General features: G+C 50.8%; 1 protein-coding gene across 1 annotated transcript in view; it reads right to left on the bottom strand.

Moving 5' to 3' along the window:
• Positions 1-21,229, bottom strand: part of TMEM216 (transmembrane protein 216) — a 33,496-nt gene that overhangs the window by 429 nt on the left and 11,838 nt on the right. Inside the window, exons 2-5 of the mRNA XM_063437241.1 lie at positions 12,263-12,282; positions 11,030-11,123; positions 3,129-3,221; positions 2,120-2,321 (exon numbers count right to left, since the gene is read on the bottom strand). Of these exons, the coding sequence (XP_063293311.1) occupies positions 2,120-2,321; positions 3,129-3,221; positions 11,030-11,123; positions 12,263-12,282 (409 nt within the window). The remainder of the gene's footprint in view (positions 1-2,119; positions 2,322-3,128; positions 3,222-11,029; positions 11,124-12,262; positions 12,283-21,229) is intronic.

Genomic DNA, 21,229 nt, shown 5'->3' with positions numbered 1-21,229 from the left:
AAGAGAGGAAAGATATTTCCTATCTGATTCTTGTCTTCCCTCCCACGACTGCAAGAGAGTAGTTTGTATGTCTGTTTGCAGAGCAGGCCAGTCACTCACCCTTCCCTCCTGCTCGCAGTGCCAGCTACACCCCTTTCCCTTCCCGTTAATTTCTGCTTGCAGTGCCAGGCACTCCCCTTCCCTCCTGCTCGCAGTGCCAGCCACTCCCCCTTCCCTCCCGCTCGCAGTGCCAGCCACTCCCCCTTCCATCCTGCTCGCAGTGCCAGCCACTCCCCCTTCCATCCTGCTCGTAGTGCCAGCCACTCCCCCTTCCCTCCCGCTCGTAGTGCCAGCCACTCCCCCTTCCCTCCCGCTCGCAGTGCCAGCCACTCCCCCTTCCCTTCCTGCTCGCAGTGCCAGCCACTCCCCCTTCCATCCTGCTCGCAGTGCCAGCCACTCCCCCTTCCATCCTGCTCGTAGTGCCAGCCACTCCCCCTTCCTTCCCGCTCACAGTGCCAGCCACTCCCCCTTCCCTCCCGCTCGCAGTGCCAGCCACTCCCCCTTCCCTTCCTGCTCGCAGTGCCAGCCACTCCCCCTTCCCTTCCTGCTCGCAGTGCCAGCCACTCCCCCTTCCCATCCTGCTCGCAGTGCCAGCCACTCCCCCTTCCCTTCCTGCTCGCAGTGCCAGAGTAGTGTCTGGCCTGCTTGAGCAGAGAAGAGCTGGAACTGGAAGACGACTCATCTTAAGGTAGGGGAAGAGGGGCTTGGGGGACCTTCCTATGTAGTGTGTTCAATTGGGGAGGGGTGCAGTGCAATAATTTGGTAGAGGAGGGCAGTGTAATATTTTGGGGAGGAAGTAGGGCAGTGTTAAATTGAGGAGACGACAATATATTAATTTGGAGAAGGAAGGAGGGGGGCAGTCTATTAGAGTGGTGGGAAGGGGAGGCAGTCTATTAGAGTGGTGGGAGGGGGCAGTGTGTTAAATTGGGTTAGGGAGGGGGCAGTAAATTAAATTAGAGTGGAGGGAGGAGGGGCAGTGTATTAGACTGGGTGGAGGGGGCAGTATATTAGAATGGGGGAGGGGGCAGTGTATTTGATTGGGTCTTCATGGAGTCGCTGTATGCTCCCCATGGAGATGCTGATTGGCTGCGCAGTGTTTTGCCACACATGCACGATAGCCTCCCAATGATTTCATATGTGAAAGCATTGGATTGACTGAGATCATAAAGTTTGATCTCAGCCAAAGTGAAGAACACACTCATAGAACTTCAAAATAAATAAGATAACGTAATTTGTTTTTTTTACAGCTGGTCAACAGCCTACATTCACCATTTCAGTCCCATTCAGTCCCAAACTTTTCTTAATATGTCAAGGTAGTTTTACTGAAAGATTGGTTATATGCAAATGCACGTCTCCTTAAAATAACTTTGCTCTTTTGCTTACTTTGAAGCACTACGAGCGTGAGTACGTCCAGTATCAGTTATGCAACTTTTTTATACTGTACTTTTCTAAATAAACATGGGTTTCTTTGACAACTGAAGTTTTTTGTTGTTTTTTTGTGGCCCACATGAACTTAAACCTTGCTTATTTGGACTGTGTTAGCCTTTGGGTTTGACATGCTTTGTTTAAGGCAATTGTGGCCAAAACATAGCCCTCCAGCTGTTGTAAAACCCCTCTTTGCCATTTTAAATCTGTCACTTCAGGCTGGAGCTGGTCCATCATTTGGAATGCCTTATATAGATAATATAGATAAAATATGCAAAATCAATACATAAAAAAATAACAAAAGATACTCAGATTTGAAGTGCATTACTTTGCTGTAAATCTCAGGCGTTTGTAGCCTCTCCAGTGAGCTCTGCCGAGGCCAGGAAGTAACATGCTAACCCTAGAAATCTCTGAGAGTGAGACAGAAATGGTGGCCTTATGGAGCAAAGCGTATTATGCAAAGAAATAAAATATGAAATAAATGAAATACAATTATGATTCCATGTGTTAGTTGTCCCAATCCCCTGTACCGTCCACTCAGTGTTAATGACCAGCGACTGTTAAATTCTATGTTCCCTGGCAAAATGCTCACATAAGAGGTTATATGGGAGAGAGCCCACCAGCTAACAGATCATTTACTGTACGTTACTGTTACCTGCAGAATGTGACCAAAGCCGTTACACTCAGTATGACCTCCAGACCGTAGAACACAAGGAGGATGCAGCTCAGTACAGTCTCCAGCCGCAGAGCGTAGGTCTGAAGCAGAAGGAAATAGAGGGCAAGCAAAGCAGCTGGAATAGTTAGACCCACACTCACCACCAGGGGCAGCTTGCGCTCACAGAGGTTACCTCGACAACCTGACAAACAGAATGCACAAATGGTTGCCCAAGGACATAAGAGGTTTATTTGTTAAATAATGCATTGCACTGAATTAAAAAACTAATTGTATCCATTCTAAAAAAAATATTTGTATTTATATCCAAGATAATTAAAAGAAACACTGAAGTTATGGTGCCAGAGAGTCCCAATGCACATTCTCATCTCAAGGGGATAAACCGCCCTTGAACAGTTTAACCCCAAAATTGCGTCCAGCACCGATTTCCGCTCCCCTCCAGGTGGCATCTGACTTCTGACATTTCAGACGCTGATTGGCCAGGAATGGTCAGAGACTCCCATTCACCAAACTTGCTTGGAAAGAAATATATGTTTTTCAAGAAAGTTTTGTGATTGGGGGAGCACTGAAATTTCAGATGCTGGACACCGCCTGGGGGGGGGGGTTGAAGATTGGTGCTGGAGGCAACTCGGGGGTTAAACCTTTTGAAAACGGTTCAACTCCTTGAGGTAAAAGTGCGCCTGGGGACCTTCTGGTACCATAACAACTTAATTTGGATGAAGTTCTTGCGTGCCTAAACTTTCACTCCACTTCATCATGCAAATGTTACAGTGTTTACTATGATCTCTGTAATTCATTTCCAAGTGTCTATCAATGGAGCTCTCAATCCATTTTGTGCAGGTATTTCAAATATATTTTTGTTATTTTTTTTTATTATTGTGTTACTGACAACTTTTACACAATTTGTACAGCTCTGAAATGGGTCGGTGCATGAATATTAACACAATCTAAGCACCAAGATCATTTCATGTTTATGGAAGAAGTATCTCACCTAAAATTAACCTTGCTACTTCAATTCCAAGGTAAAGGGCCAGCATCACCACTTCTAGAACCAGGTTAGATGTAGGATAAGGTAAAATCAGCCCTAGACAGAGATAAAAGGTAACACAAGGTTGGTAAGTTCCTAAACGGACCTCTAATTAACATAATTATAAAGTTAAGAGCGATCAGTTATTGCAGACACACAAAAAAAACACAGGCAGCTTTTAGCATAAATTCTTAGCAAACTTAATTTGAGTAACACACTGATGTCACCTTACTGAATTATATTCATGCCCCTCCCCTTTTACTCACCTGTAATCTGGTATCGGGACAGTCTCTTCTTGAGATCCACTTTACCTTCTGTAAGACCATGCAACATGATCTTGGTTCAATCCAATGATTTTTATAGTACCCTTGTTGAGTACCTATGGCGCATGCATCGCACTTACCTCGCCAACAAAATGCTCCTCGTAGAGAAGTACTGAATCCAATGCATTAACAGCATTCAGTGTTGTCATGTGGGCATTAATGGGACACTGTATTATAACTGCTTAATCTCACTGCCGTAGTTCTGGTTTCTGGAGATCTCTGGTACTGTCCTTCCATTTATGTTAAACTGTTTTACTGGTTTAAAAGGACACTCCAGGCACCCAGACCACTCCTGCCCATTGGAGTGGTCTGGGTGCCAAGTCCCACTACCCTTAACCCTGCACGTGTAATTAGTGCAGTTTTTCATAAACTGCACTAATTGCCTAACAGGGTTAAGTCCTCCTCTAGTGGCTGTCTATGAGACAGCCACTAGAGGAGCTTCCGGGTTCTTAAAACACTTTGTGTTTTAAGAGATGCTGGACGTCCTCGCGCTATGCATGAGGACCTCCAGCGTCGCTGAAATCCCCATAGGAAAGTATTGAATAATGCTTTCCTATGGGGCGGTGTAATGCTTGCGCTCTAGGTCTCCCTCGCCGATGGAGAGTTGACGGAGCCTGACCCAGTGCCGAGGGACATCCGTGCTGGATACAGGTAAGTCACTGAAGGGGTTTTAACCCCCTCAGCAACCTGGGATGGGAGAGGAGACCTGCAGTGCCAGGAAAACGGTTTGTTTTCCTGGCACTGGAGATACCCTTTAACACTGATAGTTCCTAGCAGCCCATCAAATCTCAGCTGCTCAGACTAATGAAGAGGATTAGCCAGATAAGCAAGGTGACTGCAGAGATTGTCAGCTGGCCGCTTTTAGCCTATCATAGCTGCTCATTGCTGGTATGGCTAAAGAAGTGCGTAATCTCTGCAATACTTTCAGTGGGGTATTTAACACTGACTGGAAGGACAGCACAAGAGGACTCAAGGCATTGTAACGAATTCAAAGAGATAAAATGTTATAGTTCCTAAACATCCCTTTAAGACAAAGAAAGTCAAGAAATTTATGTTCATGGTTTATGAATTTCACCTATCTGATCCTTCCTATCTTTTTATCCCAAATGTTATCTCCTTTTAGTTTTTCATCTCTAATTAATTACCTCAATAGCCCCATGTCTCCCCACCCATAATAGTGTGTTTTATTTCTTTTTTTTTTCTAACCTCAGACCTTATATTTCAGACTGGGCCCCTTAAAACAGCATTAACACCCAGCACTCCCAAGCAACCAAGTCCTGCTGAATCTTCAGAGCAGAGGTATCATCTCTGGAAGATTGCCCACCCACCCCTCCCCACACCATCCCACCCCATGGTCGACAACTTACTTATAGATAGTGCACATCAGCTGGTTTCCTTAACACACCAATCAAATCACTAAACCTCTCCTCACCTGAATTTATTTAACACACTGCATCCTTACATTGGTTTAATCACTCATTGATATTTGTGTGTTTGTATATATGATCTACATATCTATATAATACACTTTTTCTAATGTTCTCCCTTCTATTTTTCACTTTAACACTAACTTCTCTCATCACTAAAATATCCCTATCCTTTCACTCACCTGTCCCTAGCAACACCATAATTATTACTTCCACCTTACTCCCCTCCCCTCTCTATTCATCTCATGCACTCTACACATACCTTTCCAGCCTATCTCCACCAACTCCTCCCAAATCCTCTACATACATACCCTCCTACAAAACTTTCAAATCCTACTCCCACCTTCACTTCCTTTCTATCCTTCTGCTCCTAGCTGCTGGTGATGTCTCTCCTAACCCCGGCCCCCTCGCAACAAACTCAGCACATACTAACCCAAGGATCCACACTAATCTCATACCCATCTCATGTTCCTCTAAATCCTCCTTCAATACTGCCCTCTGGAACGCACGCTCTGTTTGCAATATAACTAAATCCACTGCTGTCCATGACTTCTTCATCTCTCGTTCTATAGATTTACTAGCCATAACAGAAACCTGGCTCTCCCCCTCTGACACTGCCACCCCTGCATCTTTGTCCTTCGGTGGTCTCCAACTTACCCACAACCCAAGAAACTCTGAATGTAAAGGTGGTGGTGTTGGGTTTCTCCTCTCCCCTCACTGCTCTTTTAAACCTCTTCCCACCCCCCCTTCTCTCTCTTTCCCATCATTTGAAATACACTCAATTCGCCTTTTCAAACCCTTCTCTGCTAACATTGCTGTTATTTACCGCCCCCCTGGTTCCCCTCTTCTCTTCCTTGACCACTTTGCTGCCTGGCTACCCTATTTCCTCTCTTCTAACATTCCATCCCTAATTCTCGGGGACTTCAATATTCCTATAAACCCACCTTTGACCTCTGCAGCCACCAAACTACTTTCCATGACTTCCTCCCTCGGGCTATCGCAGTGGGCAGATTCTCCCACCCATGTAGCTGGCAATACCCTTGACCTAATCTTCACTTATGCATGTACAGTATCTAATATCTGCAACACTCCATATCCACTCTCTGATCACCACCTCTTATCATTTGCTCTCACATACCCCCTCACCCAAAAACCTCAGCCTAACCCCCCTCAACTCAGGAGGGACCTTAATTCTCTTGATCTCCAACAGTTGTCAGCTGACATTGATTCACAACTGCTGTCCATCCCTTCCCTCTCCTGTCCTTCACAGGCCATCTCCATATATAACTCTACTCTTACATCTGCCTTGAACACTGCAGCGCCACTCCAAACAAGCACCTCGAGGAGGACCCGCCCCCAACCATGGCATACTAAATCAACGCGCTACCTGCAAAGATGCTCCCGTTGTGCTGAACGCTCCTGGAGGAAGTCTCGTACACAATCAGACTTTCTCCATTATAGATTCATATTGTGTTCATACAGTGCAGCCCTTGCCCTTGCCAAACAGTCCTATTTTTCCACTCTCATTAGTTCATGTTCCCGCAACCCCAGGCGTCTCTTTCACACCTTTAATTCTCTTCTTCGCCCTGCTGTGGCCACCCCCAAAACTAACCTTACTGCTGATAACTTCGCATGTTACTTCACTGACAAGATTGAACAGCTAAGGAAAGAATTCTCCCCTCCTTGCCTTTCTGTTTCTCAATCACACATAGATCATGCCTTTCCTACCCTTCAGACATTCTCCCCAGCTACTGACCAAGAGGTGGCTGCTCTTCTTTGCTCCTCTCGCCCCACCACTTGCCCGCTCGATCCTGTCCCATCTCACCTTATTAGATCTCTCTCCACTTGTCTCGTGCCTTCTCTAACACACATCTTCAACTGCTCGCTCTCCTCTGGCATCGTCCCTGCTGACCTTAAACATGCCACTGTAGTACCTATACTAAAAAAACCATCCCTCGACCCATCCACCCCCTCTAACTACCGTCCCATATCCCTGCTCCCTTTTTCCTCAAAGCTTCTGGAAAGACTTGTCTTCACCCGTGTGTCTCATTTCCTCAATTCCAACTCTCTCCTTGACCCTCTTCAATCTGGCTTCCGCCCTCTCCACTCTACAGAGACTGCCCTTATCAAAGTTACTAACGACCTAATCGCAGCTAAATCCAAAGGCCACTACTCCATACTAATTCTTCTTGACCTCTCAGCGGCCTTTGACACCGTTGATCATGCTCTCCTTCTTCAAACTCTTCAATCGCTTGGTCTCTGTGACTCTGTCCTCTCATGGTTTTCCTCTTATCTCTCCCAACGCTCATTCAGTGTCTCCTTTTCTAATGATACCTCCTCCCCTTGCCCTGTCTCAGTTGGAGTTCCCCAAGGCTCCGTCCTTGGTCCCCTTCTATTTTCTCTTTATACTGCCTCTCTTGGCAAACTTATTACCTCTTTTGGATTTCACTATCACCTGTACGCTGATGACACCCAGCTATATCTCTCCTCCCCGGACCTCTCCCCTGCCGTCCTGCAACGTGTCACTGCTTGCCTTTCTTCCATCTCTGACTGGATGTCCTCCCGCTTTCTGAAACTCAATCTCTCAAAAACTGAGCTCCTTGTCTTTCCTCCTCCTAATACTGATCCTCCTCTTTCGCTCTCCCTCCAAGTTTGTGGTACCAACATCAGTCCATCCTTGCAAGCGCGCTGTCTTGGCGTCATACTTGACTCTGGTCTCACCTTTGAGCCTCACATCCAGCATGTTGCCAAATCCTGTAGATTCCATCTTAAAAACATAGCCCGCATCCGCCCCTTTCTTGCACCAGATACTACCAAGGAGCTTGTCCATGCTCTAGTAATTTCCCGCATGGATTATTGTAACCCTCTCCTGATTGGTCTCCCCAATAGCCGTACTGCACCCTTACAGTCCGTAATGAATGCTGCTGCTAGATTGATTTTCCTCTCTAGTCGTTTCTCTCACACCTCACCCCTCTGCCAGTCCTTACATTGGCTTCCTGTATGCTATAGGAGTCAACTCAAGGTACTAACTCACACCTATAAAGCACTGAACAACTCTAGCCCCTCTTATATCTCCTCACAGATCCATAGGTATGTCCCTTCTCGGTCTCTCCGTTCTGCCCGTGACCACCTCCTGTCCGTTGTCCGCACTCGTACGGCCAACTCGCGCTTGCAGGACTTCTCGCGGGCGGCTCCCTTCCTATGGAATAGCCTGCCTACCGCCATCAGACTCTCCCCTAGTCTTGCATCTTTTAAGAAGTGCCTTAAAACCCATCTCTTTAGGAAAGCTTATGGCCTCCAAGACTAACCCTTACCTCACATACCTGTCTCTTGCCCTCTCCGAAAGGGCAGCCCACCTTATTTGATTGTAAATTCCTGTCCTAATGTGTTTTACACCCCACCTCCTATAGAATGTAAGCTCGTTTGAGCAGGGTCCTCTTCAACCTATTGTTCCTGTAAGTTTATTTGTAACTGTCCTATTTATAGTTAAATCCCCCTCTCATAATATTGTAAAGCGCTACGGAATCTGTTGGCGCTATATAAATGGCAATAATAAATAAATAAATAAAGAAATGTAATTTTCAAAGGTCTTAAGGCCTCTAGCAGCTGTTAGCCTATTAGAAATGGGAATTTTTACATTGTCTGGATCTGTGCACCAAAACTACAGTATTAAGAGGAGCTGGTTTTGTACTTAGAGTGTAATTGTGCAGTTATTGAAATACAAATTAAATTCAGGCGTTATGATTGTTGGTTTCAAGACAGGGAACTCTTCTTTCTAATTCCTCATCTCGTTTAGATCAATACTGATTACGGTATGTATTCCCTCAGGCCTCCTCCCACAGCCCCCTTCTCCGACTATTAGTCTTAAACAAACACTCCAAAGTTAAAAAGAAATGTATTTATTTCTAACGTTGGATTGTTTGTTTTTTTCGTACAGATTCAGGGATAACCCACTCTATATCAAAACAGAAGCTAAACTCACCATCTTCTCACTGCAGCTCGATCCTCCCACAATGACAGCATCACTAGTGGTCCAGTCCAATGCTTCTCATGGGAAAACACTGGAGACCTACGGTGCATGCATGGTAACAGCCACACTCTGCCAATAGAATGCTTCTCATAGGAAAACACTGGGGACTTGCGGTGCATGCATGGTAACGGCCACACTCCACCAATAGAATGCTTCTCATAGGAAAACACTGGGGACTTGCGGTGCATGCATGGTAACGGCCACACTCCACCAATAGAATGCTTCTCATAGGAAAACACTGGGGACCTACGGCGCATGCATGGTAACAGCCACACTCTGCCAATAGAATGCTTTTCATAGGAAAACACTGGGGACCTATGGCGCATGCATGGTAATGCTCACACACCACCAATAGAATGCTTCTCATAGGAAAACACTGGGGACCTACGGCGCATGCATGGTAACGGCCACACTCCACCAATAGAATGCTTCTCATAGGAAAACACTGGAGACCTATGGTGCATGCATGGTAACGGCCACACTCCGCCAATAGAATGCTTCTCATAGGAAAACACTGGGGACCTACGGTGCATGCATGGTAATGCTCACACTCCACCAACAGAATGCTTCTCATAGGAAAACACTGGGGACCTATGGTGCATGCATGGTAATGCTCACACACCACCAATAGAATGCTTCTCATAGGAAAACACTGGGGACCTACGGCGCATGCATGGTAACGGCCACACTCCACCAATAGAATGCTTCTCATAGGAAAACACTGGAGACCTATGGTGCATGCATGGTAACGGCCACACTCCGCCAATAGAATGCTTCTCATAGGAAAACACTGGGGACCTACGGTGCATGCATGGTAATGCTCACACTCCACCAACAGAATGCTTCTCATAGGAAAACACTGGGGACCTATGGTGCATGCATGGTAACGGCCACACTCCGCCAATAGAATGCTTCTCATAGGAAAACACTGGGGACCTACGGCGCATGCATGGTAATGCTCACACACCACCAATAGAATGCTTCTCATAGGAAAACACTGGGGACTTGCAGTGCATGCATGGTAACGGCCACACTCCACCAAAAACACTGGGGACCTATGGTGCATGCATGGTAACGGCCACACTCCGCCAATAGAATGCTTCTCATAGGAAAAAACTGGGGACCTACGGCGCATGCATGGTAATGCTCACACACCACCAATAGAATGCTTCTCATAGGAAAACACTGGGGACTTGCAGTGCATGCATGGTAACGGCCACACTCCACCAATAGAATGCTTCTCATAGGAAAACACTGGAGACCTATGGTGCATGCATGGTAACGGCCACACTCCACCAATAGAATGCTTCTCATAGGAAAACACTGGGGACCTATGGTGCATGCATGGTAACGGCCACACTCCGCCAATAGAATGCTTCTCATAGGAAAACACTGGGGGGACCTACGGTGCATGCATGGTAACGGCCACACTCCACCAATAGAATGCTTCTCATAGGAAAACACTGGGGGGACCTACGGTGCATGCATGGTAATGGATACTCTCCGCCATAGAATGCTTCTCATAGGAAGACACTGGGGACCTATGGCGCATGCATGGTAACGGCCACACTCCACCAATAGAATGCTTCTCATAGGAAAACACTGGGGACTTGCGGTGCATGCATGGTAACGGCCACACTCCACCAATAGAATGCTTCTCATAGGAAAACACTGGGGACCTACGGCGCTTGCATGGTAACAGCCAGAGTCTGCCAATAGGATGCTTCTCATGAGAAGCACTCATTGCTGCTTAGAACCCTCATTCCAAGTGAGAGCAGAAAATCCTCCCAGCAGTCTCATTGACAGATAGGGGTGTAACAAACGATTTTTATAAAAGTGACGATTTCTTTTGAAATCGACATGTTTGTATAATAAAACGAAATGGATAACCAGTTAACTGCTAAAGCTCTTTACTAAGCTGAATTGCTTAAGTGGATTGGAGTGTTTACGACAAAGAGTTAACAAGGCATTTTTTATTCTCACAGTCCTGAACCATCATCTCTCACAAAGAGGTATAATATTTATTTTAGCTTGCAGGTTACAAACACATAAACGTAACTCATCCCATAAACGTCCCATGCTCACCTTTATATAGGAACATAAGGGCTTCAATAAGAAAGTAGGAAGCGCAGTACCATCCATTTAGGAAGAAGAGGATTTCTAGAGGGGTAGAGGAAAGCTGCTGTTGTGAAGGAAAAACCATCAATGTGATATCGGACTTTATAAATCATTACTGTAAGAGAACAATTAGTGCTACAGAGCCCCTAGTTTAGAATTTAAAATATTAGACTCATTATAAAAGGTGTCTCTGTGGCACAATGAAGAACTAGATTTTGTGAGGATTTATTCACACTCCACGGACAAACCTTGCTAGGGTGTGTATGTTATCTGAGTGGCAGCAAGACAATGGATAGTGAGAAGAAGACGGGGTCGCTACCTCCTTTCCCCTCAATTCATAGGGAATCTAGATGGATATTGTTTTTTTTGATCTCCCACTCCCCAGGGTGTTTCGGTGTTCTCTGCTTTTTATAAGGCCTTTGGGTTTGCAACATTGTTTTTATTTTTATTTCCAACATTTATATTGTGTTATTTTTCTATTGCTCCCAAATCCTGCCGTCATTGGCCGTCCATGTGCAAGCAATTCCCTCCTATGTACACTGAACAAAATTATAAACGCAACACTTTTGTTTTTGCCCCCATTTTTCATGAGCTGAACTCAAAGATCTAAGACTCTTTCTATGTACACAAAAGGCCTATTTCTCTCCAATATTGTTCACAAATCTGTCTAAATTTGTGTTAGGTGCTGAAATCTTGGAGAATTACAAAATTAGCATTACGCATGTTTTATTAGGAATGATTTAAACAATGATGGGCGCACATCATTTGAGTCCCATTGTGCACAGAATGAAGTTACTGTAAAGCTATGCAAAGTCATGGTTATAGTACATTTTATCATTTAAATGGGACATGGAAAACAAGAAATGTCTACGCCCAGTCACCGAAGGATTCACTCTTCACCAAATTGTCACATGTATTTCTCTCTGTGTTATGGTTTAACATTTTGTATTGTACTGCACATTTATAATTAATAAAATATTAAAATAATTTGTCCAATGGGAATTTTTTTTTGAAAAATTCAAAATATCAATAATTAAAAAAATAAAAAAATCTCATATCAAAACAGTTTTTTAGGCAATGGACTTTGACATTCTCTCTCTCTATAAAAAATAAATTTCAACAATTCAATCATAAGTTGATCAATACTGGTTGGGAGGAATTCATTCCCATTACCCCAATCACAGTTTAAGGAAAGGATACAACAACTCCACGTCTTCTCCCTGCAGATAAAAGCAGAAACACATTTTTTACAACGAGAACAGTAGTTATCAATAAGATTCAGCCCCCTAGCTCTCTGTATAACACTGGCAGCTCTCTTTATAACACTGTAAGATACTGGCAGCTCTCTGTATAACACTGTAAGATACTGGCAGCTCTCTGTATAACACTGTAAGATACTGTAGAGAGCTAGGTTCCCGGTACACGTGGCCCTGCGGCTGCCTCTCCTGGGAGAGCAATCCCTGTATGAGTGGGTAGAGAAACGGTGGGATCTAATCCGGAATGGGTTGTGGCTGGATGAGGCTTACCGGGCACTAAAGTGGTACGCCTTCCGGCGCGACAACTGGATGGCTGATGACAGTATGCCGGAGGGTGAGGACTACAATGGCCCAGGCTTACTGTGGGAGGCCTTTGAAGAGGGCAGTGATTTTGGGAGTCTAGCAGAGTATCGGCTCCGAGACATCCACGACATCAGGGGAACCCTGCTGGATCTTCCTAGAGCTGACGACCTGGGGCCAGACATGATCCATCTGGTCACCATGGAGTGGGAGCTGGAGCAGAGCTACCAACATCTGTTCAGCTTAGAGCAGCAACCAGGAGCAGAGACAATCTGTCTTGAACCTCAGCAGCAGTACCTGTCCTCCAGGGACTAGGCGGAGGTACCCCCTGCTTCACTACCAGCTCCAGAAGTAGGGGACCGCATCAACTGGGCCTGGGAAGACCCCTAGTCAGCAGGTGGAGATGAGACCAAGGTTTCTCCACCGGTCCTACAGGGAAGTTGGGCAACCAGCCTAGATCCCCAACCACAGCCGGAGCTATCGGGAGTAGGGACAGTCGGTCCTAGTCCCCAGCGGCAGCTAACCTTACCGAGAGAGGAGACAACCGGTCTCTCTCACCAGTGGCAGCCGGAGTTATAGGGGGAAGAGATGATCGGTTCCTCTACCCTACAGCAGAAAGCATCCTGGGGAGTGGAGATGTCGGGAGAGGAGAAAACTGGTACCTCTCCCAAACTACAGGGGGACAGCACCCCTGACCCCAATGGTGCAGATTGGACCGGGGTCTCTGCACCAGCCCTACAGGGATGCTGGAAAGCCGTCTCAGATCACCAACAGTCCCCAGGAGAAATATCAGAGGGAGGAGGTGGACGATCCCTCCCTGCAGCAGAGAATTCCCAATTGGGTCCTTTGGGTAGTGGCTGAGAAGGCAGTATCCATTCACCCAATCCCAGCGGAAGAGCTGGCATCCGGACAGAGAGCAGTTGGCCTCCACCCTCCCTGTTCCCTTTATCCAGGGCCTGATATTACACAGGCCATCCCAGCAGAAGAGCTGGCCACACCTGTCCCCTTGTTACAGGGCAGGACTATGCACCGGTCTGCACAGCAGAAGTGCTGGCACCAGGGCAGAACGCAGTTGGCCTCTGCCCTCCCCTTGTGCTTAGTCCAGGACCTGACGACCCTCTGATCTACCCAGCTGTAACGCTGGGTGCTGGGCAGAGCATTGCTGGTCTCTGCCCACTGGGTAACCCCAACTCCAAGCCGGACAGCAACAGAGATGCCGGGAGTACCAGATGCCCACTTAACAGATGGGGACACACAGGACAGAACCAGGCTACAGAGGTCACCAGGACCAGTACTTGTTTATGAGTGGGCTACTTGACTAACTCAGGTACTGACTGACAGGAGGTCAGGTACCTGGTTAGGCTTCCCTTGGGGGGAAGGATATGTGGCGAAAGTAACCTTGCCACTGGTTCTGCCAAAAGACTATGGGCCCTTTAAAAACTGTGGCAGGGTCAGAGAGGCTTTTTATGTAAGTAATATATTGGAGCGCTCTCTATTCCCAGCATGATGGGGTTAATTGGTGGGAGTCACCCCTTGAATGTTATTAACCAGCACTAGGGTTTTAAAAGGTTAGCCTCTGAAGACATAAGGGAATCTAACAGCTGGGAGAGAGGAGGTAGTTAATCCTGAGACTCTGAGAAAAAGGTACTCTGTGAAACCTGCTTAACCCCTTAAGGACACATGACATGTATGACATGTCATGATTCCCCTTTATTCCAGAAGATTGGTCCTTAAGGGGTTAAAGTGCTGTATTTCATTTTGTTTAAAACTGGGAACCAGATTAGCTGGCCAGTTGGATAGTTAGTAATATTGTTGTTTAGTAAGTCTCCAAGTTGGAGTAGGATTTATTTTCTTTTTGTGGGAGAGCACAACCTTGTGTATATATTGTGGAAAGTGACAATAAACTGCAGTACTATTTTATCCTGACTGTTGCATTTGAAGTTTATTGTGACGAGCCTGGCCATCCTGCCACAAAACGTATGTCATTTATGTACTTCTGTACTCCAGAAAGAGATACCCATTAGCCTGAATTCCCTGGAACTGTTTTGGGCAACAGGACCATGTACACGGTCGGTGAAAATTATGACATCCATGGAAATCCTGATCTGGGTTATTTTTGGATATGTTGGTCCCCCAGATCAGAGCTTTTGTGGGGTTTCCATGTGTTTTAGATGTTTTTTGGGGTGTTGTTGTGTTGCATGTTTCTTGTACTGAGAGAGAACTTAATCATATGTTTGTGTACTCAAGTAATTATCTCTCAGGCACAGGGGAGCGATTTATCTTATTATGTATGGAGTGTCCTGGATCTGAGAGCCAATGTATTTGTCTCTACTGTGGTTTACTTTCAGAGGGGAGTACCCCTTGTATGGGGACTGACCTATAAGGCCAGATAGGGCTACAAAAAAATGAGTTCCTGGTTACCCTCAACAGAGTCTCTTCTCATGTTTGTAGGGAACCGCTATAATCACCAGCTCTTGTAAGAGCTACACTGCTATACTCTCAGAGGAGAGGCCTTCCAACTGGGAAGTGGATCCAGGAGTTTGGTCCAAGATGGGAAGGGATGGTGAGACCGCAGCCAAGCTGCGGTGGCTAAGGGGATACGGTGCTTATGATGTCTGGTGCGATGCTTATGGTACTCGACGACAGCTAGGAAGCCGCGATATGCAGAGGCACCCAGTCGGTGGTCCGTCACAACTGGGAACTCTCTGTATAAAACTGTAATATACGGAGGGCTCTCTGTATAGAGACGCTGGGGGGGGGGGGTCTCTGTATAGAGACGCTGGGGGGGGGGGTCTCTGTATAGAGACGCTCTGGGGGGGGGCCTCTGTATAGAGACGCTCTGGGGGGGGCCTCTGTATAGAGACGCTCTGGGGGGGGCCTCTGTATAGAGACGCTCTGGGGGGGGCCTCTGTATAGACGCTCTGGGGGGGGCCTCTGTATAGAGACGCTCTGGGGGGGGCCTCTGTATAGAGACGCTCTGGGGGGGGCCTCTGTATAGAGACGCTCTGGGGGGGGCCTCTGTATAGAGACGCTCTGGGGGGGGCCTCTGTATAGAGACGCTCTGGGGGGGCCTCTGTATAGAGACGCTCTGGGGGGGGCCTCTGTATAGAGACGCTCTGGGGGGGGCCTCTGTATAGAGACGCTCTGGGGGGGGCCTCTGTATAGAGACGCTCTGGGGGGGGCCTCTGTATAGAGACGCTCTGGGGGGGGCCTCTGTATAGAGACGCTCTGGGGGGGGCCTCTGTATAGAGACGCTCTGGGGGGGGCCTCTGTATAGAGACGCTCTGGGGGGGCCTCTGTATAGAGACGCTCTGGGGGGGCCTCTGTATAGAGACGCTCTGGGGGGCCTCTGTATAGAGACGCTCTGGGGGGGCCTCTGTATAGAGACGCTCTGGGGGGGCCTCTGTATAGAGACGCTGTGGGGCTCTGTATAGAGACGCTGTGGGGGCTCTGTATAGAGACGCTGTGGGGGCTCTGTATAGAGACGCGCTGTGGGGGGGCTCTGTATAGAGACGCTGTGGGGGGGGCTCTGTATAGAGACGCTGTGGGGGGGGCTCTGTATAGAGACGCTGTGGGGGGGGCTCTGTATAGAGACGCGCTGTGGGGGGGGCTCTGTATAGAGACGCTGTGGGGGGGGGCTCTGTATAGAGACGCTGTGGGGGGGGGCTCTGTATAGAGACGCTGTGGGGGGGGGCTCTGTATAGAGACGCGCTGTGGGGGGGGGCTCTGTATAGAGACGCTCTGTATAGAGACGCTCTGGGGGGGGCTCTGTATAGAGACGCTCTGGGGGGGGGCTCTGTATAGAGACGCTCTGGGGGGGGCTCTGTATAGAGACGCTCTGGGGGGGCTCTGTATAGAGACGCTCTGGGGGGGGCTCTGTATAGAGACGCTCTGGGGGGGGCTCTGTATAGAGACGCTCTGGGGGGGCTCTGTATAGAGACGCTCTGGGGGGGCTCTGTATAGAGACGCTCTGGGGGGGCTCTGTATAGAGACGCTCTGGGGGGGGCTCTGTATAGAGACGCTCTGGGGGGGCTCTGTATAGAGACGCTGTGGGGGGGCTCTGTATAGAGACACGCTGTGGGGGGGGCTCTGTATAGAGACGCGCTGTGGGGGGGGCTCTGTATAGAGACGCTCTGGGGGGGGGCTCTGTATAGAGACGCTCTGGGGGGGGGGCCTCTGTATAGAGTCGCTCTGGGGGGGGGGGCCTCTGTATAGAGACGCTCTGGGGGGGCCTCTATAGAGACGCTGTGGGGGCTCTGTATAGAGACGCTGTGGGGGGGCTCTGTATAGAGACGCTGTGGGGGGGCTCTGTATAGAGACGCTGTGGGGGGCTCTGTATAGAGACGCTGTGGGGGGGCTCTGTATAGAGACGCTGTGGGGGGGCTCTGTATAGAGACGCTGTGGGGGGGCTCTGTATAGAGACGCTGTGGGGGGGCTCTGTATAGAGACGCTGTGGGGGGGGGCTCTGTATAGAGACGCTGTGTGGGGGGGCTCTGTATAGAGACGCTGTGGGGGGGCTCTGTATAGAGACGCTGTGGGGGGGGCTCTGTATAGAGACGCTGTGGGGGGGGCTCTGTATAGAGACGCTGTGGGGGGGGCTCTGTATAGAGACGCTGTGGGGGGGGCTCTGTATAGAGACGCTGTGGGGGGGGCTCTGTATAGAGACGCTGTGGGGGGGCTCTGTATAGAGACGCTGTGGGGGGGGCTCTGTATAGAGACGCTGTGGGGGGGGCTCTGTATAGAGACGCTGTGGGGGGGGCTCTGTATAGAGACGCTGTGGGGGGGGCTCTGTATAGAGACGCTGTGGGGGGGCTCTGTATAGAGACGCTGTGGGGGGGGCTCTGTATAGAGACGCTGTGGGGGGGGCTCTGTATAGAGACGCTGTGGGGGGGGCTCTGTATAGAGACGCTGTGGGGGGGCTCTGTATAGAGACGCTGTGGGGGGGGCTCTGTATAGAGACGCTGTGGGGGGGGCTCTGTATAGAGACGCTGTGGGGGGGGCTCTGTATAGAGACGCTGTGGGGGGGGCTCTGTATAGAGACGCTGTGGGGGGGCTCTGTATAGAGACGCTGTGGGGGGGGCTCTGTATAGAGACGCTGTGGGGGGGGCTCTGTATAGAGACGCTGTGGGGGGGGCTCTGTATAGAGACGCTGTGGGGGGGCTCTGTATAGAGACGCTGTGGGGGGCTCTGTATAGAGACGCTGTGGGGGGGGCTCTGTATAGAGACGCTGTGGGGGGGGCTCTGTATAGAGACGCTGTGGGGGGGGCTCTGTATAGAGACGCTGTGGGGGGGGCTCTGTATAGAGACGCTGTGGGGGGGGCTCTGTATAGAGACGCTGTGGGGGGGGCTCTGTATAGAGACGCTGTGGGGGGGCTCTGTATAGAGACGCTGTGGGGGGGGCTCTGTATAGAGACGCTGTGGGGGGGGCTCTGTATAGAGACGCTGTGGGGGGGGCTCTGTATAGAGACGCTGTGGGGGGGCTCTGTATAGAGACGCTGTGGGGGGGGCTCTGTATAGAGACGCTGTGGGGGGGGCTCTGTATAGAGACGCTGTGGGGGGGGCTCTGTATAGAGACGCTGTGGGGGGGCTCTGTATAGAGACGCTGTGGGGGGGGCTCTGTATAGAGACGCTGTGGGGGGGGCTCTGTATAGAGACGCTGTGGGGGGGGCTCTGTATAGAGACGCTGTGGGGGGGGCTCTGTATAGAGACGCTGTGGGGGGGGCTCTGTATAGAGACGCTGTGGGGGGGGCTCTGTATAGAGACGCTGTGGGGGGGCTCTGTATAGAGACGCTGTGGGGGGGCTCTGTATAGAGACGCTGTGGGGGGGGCTCTGTATAGAGACGCTGTGGGGGGGGCTCTGTATAGAGACGCTGTGGGGGGGGCTCTGTATAGAGACGCTGTGGGGGGGCTCTGTATAGAGACGCTGTGGGGGGGGCTCTGTATAGAGACGCTGTGGGGGGGGCTCTGTATAGAGACGCTGTGGGGGGGGCTCTGTATAGAGACGCTGTGGGGGGGGCTCTGTATAGAGACGCTGTGGGGGGGGCTCTGTATAGAGACGCTGTGGGGGGGGCTCTGTATAGAGACGCTGTGGGGGGGGCTCTGTATAGAGACGCTGTGGGGGGGGCTCTGTATAGAGACGCTGTGGGGGGGGCTCTGTATAGAGACGCTGTGGGGGGGGGCTTTGTATAGAGACGCTGTGGGGGGGGCTCTGTATAGAGACGCTGTGGGGGGGGCTCTGTATAGAGACGCTGTAGGGGGGGCTCTGTATAGAGACGCTGTGGGGGGGCTCTGTATAGAGACGCTGTGGGGGGGGCTCTGTATAGAGACGCTGTGGGGGGGCTCTGTATAGAGACGCTGTGGGGGGGCTCTGTATAGAGACGCTGTGGGGGGGCTCTGTATAGAGACGCTGTGGGGGGGCTCTGTATAGAGACGCTGTGGGGGGGCTCTGTATAGAGACGCTGTGGGGGGGGGCTCTGTATAGAGACGCTGTGGGGGGGGCTCTGTATAGAGACGCTGTGGGGGGGGGCTCTGTATAGAGACGCTGTGGGGGGGGGCTCTGTATAGAGACGCTCTGGGGGGGGGGCTCTGTATAGAGACGCTGTGGGGGGGGCTCTGTATAGAGACGCTCTGGGGGGGGGGGGCTCTGTATAGAGACGCTCTGGGCGGGGGGGGCTCTGTATAGAGACGCTGTGGGGGGGGGCTCTGTATAGAGACGCTGTGGGGGGGGGCTCTGTATAGAGACGCTGTGGGGGGGGGGGCTCTGTATAGAGACGCTGTGGGGGGGGGGGGCTCTGTATAGAGACGCTGTGGGGGGGGCTCTGTATAGAGACGCTGTGGGGGGGGGCTCTGTATAGAGACGCTGTGGGGGGGGGCTCTGTATAGAGACGCTGTGGGGGGGGGCTCTGTATAGAGACGCTGTGGGGGGGCTCTGTATAGAGACGCTGTGGGGGGGGCTCTGTATAGAGACGCTGTGGGGGGGGCTCTGTATAGAGACGCTCTGGGCGGGGGGGCTCTGTATAGAGACGCTGTGGGCGGGGGGGGCTCTGTATAGAGACGCTGTGGGGGGGGCTCTGTATAGAGACGCTGTGGGGGGGGCTCTGTATAGAGACGCTGTGGGGGGGGCTCTGTATAGAGACGCTGTGGGGGGGGGCTCTGTATAGAGACGCTGTGGGGGGGGGCTCTGTATAGAGACGCTGTGGGGGGAGCTCTGTATAGAGACGCTGTGGGGGGGGGCTCTGTATAGAGACGCTGTGGGGGGGGCTCTGTATAGAGACGCTGTGGGGGGGGGGCTCTGTATAGAGACGCTGTGGGGGGGGGCTCTGTATAGAGACGCTGTGGGGGGGGGCTCTGTATAGAGACGCTGTGGGGGGGCTCTGTATAGAGACGCTGTGGGGGGGGGCTCTGTATAGAGACGCTGTGGGGGGGGGCTCTGTATAGAGACGCTGTGGGGGGGGCTCTGTATAGAGACGCTGTGGGGGGGGGCTCTGTATAGAGACGCTCTGGGCGGGGGGGGGCTCTGTATAGAGACGCTGTGGGGGGGGCTCTGTATAGAGACGCTGTGGGGGGGGCTCTGTATAGAGACGCTGTGGGGGGGGCTCTGTATAGAGACGCTGTGGGGGGGGGCTCTGTATAGAGACGCTGTGGGGGGGGCTCTGTATAGAGACGCAGTGGCGGGGGGCTCTGTATAGAGACGCTGTGGGGGGGGGCTCTGTATAGAGACGCTGTGGGGGGGGGCTCTGTATAGAGACGCTGTGGGGGGGGCTCTGTATAGAGACGCTGTGGGGGGGGGCTCTGTATAGAGACGCTGTGGGCGGGGGGGCTCTGTATAGAGACGCTGTGGGGGGGGCTCTGTATAGAGACGCTGTGGGGGGGGCTCTGTATAGAGACGCTGTGGGGGGGGCTCTGTATAGAGACGCTGTGGGGGGGCTCTGTATAGAGACGCTGTGGGGGGGGCTCTGTATAGAGACGCTGTGGGGGGGGGCTCTGTATAGAGACGCTGTGGGGGGGGCTCTGTATAGAGACGCTGTGGGGGGGCTCTGTATAGAGACGCTGTGGGGGGGCTCTGTATAGAGACGCTGTGGGGGGGGCTCTGTATAGAGACGCTGTGGGCGGGGGGGCTCTGTATAGAGACGCTCTGGGCGGGGGGGGCTCTGTATAGAGACGCTCTGGGCGGGGGGGCTCTGTATAGAGACGCTGTGGGGGGGGGCTCTGTATAGAGACGCTGTGGGGGGGGGCTCTGTATAGAGACGCTGTGGGGGGGGCTCTGTATAGAGACGCTGTGGGGGGGGCTCTGTATAGAGACGCTGTGGGGGGGGGCTCTGTATAGAGACGCTGTGGGGGGGGCTCTGTATAGAGACGCTGTGGGGGGGGGCTCTGTATAGAGACGCTGTGGGGGGGGCTCTGTATAGAGACGCTGTGGGGGGGGGCTCTGTATAGAGACGCTGTGGGGGGGGCTCTGTATAGAGACGCTGTGGGGGGGGCTCTGTATAGAGACGCTGTGGGGGGGGGCTCTGTATAGAGACGCTGTGGGGGGGGCTCTGTATAGAGACGCTGTGGGGGGGGCTCTGTATAGAGACGCTGTGGGGGGGCTCTGTATAGAGACGCTGTGGGG

This window comes from Pelobates fuscus, chromosome 12 (genome assembly GCF_036172605.1).
Source record: "Pelobates fuscus isolate aPelFus1 chromosome 12, aPelFus1.pri, whole genome shotgun sequence".
NCBI lineage: Eukaryota > Metazoa > Chordata > Amphibia > Anura > Pelobatidae > Pelobates > Pelobates fuscus.
Note: the sequence above shows the minus strand (reverse complement) of the source record. Positions and strands in the feature narration are given on the sequence as shown.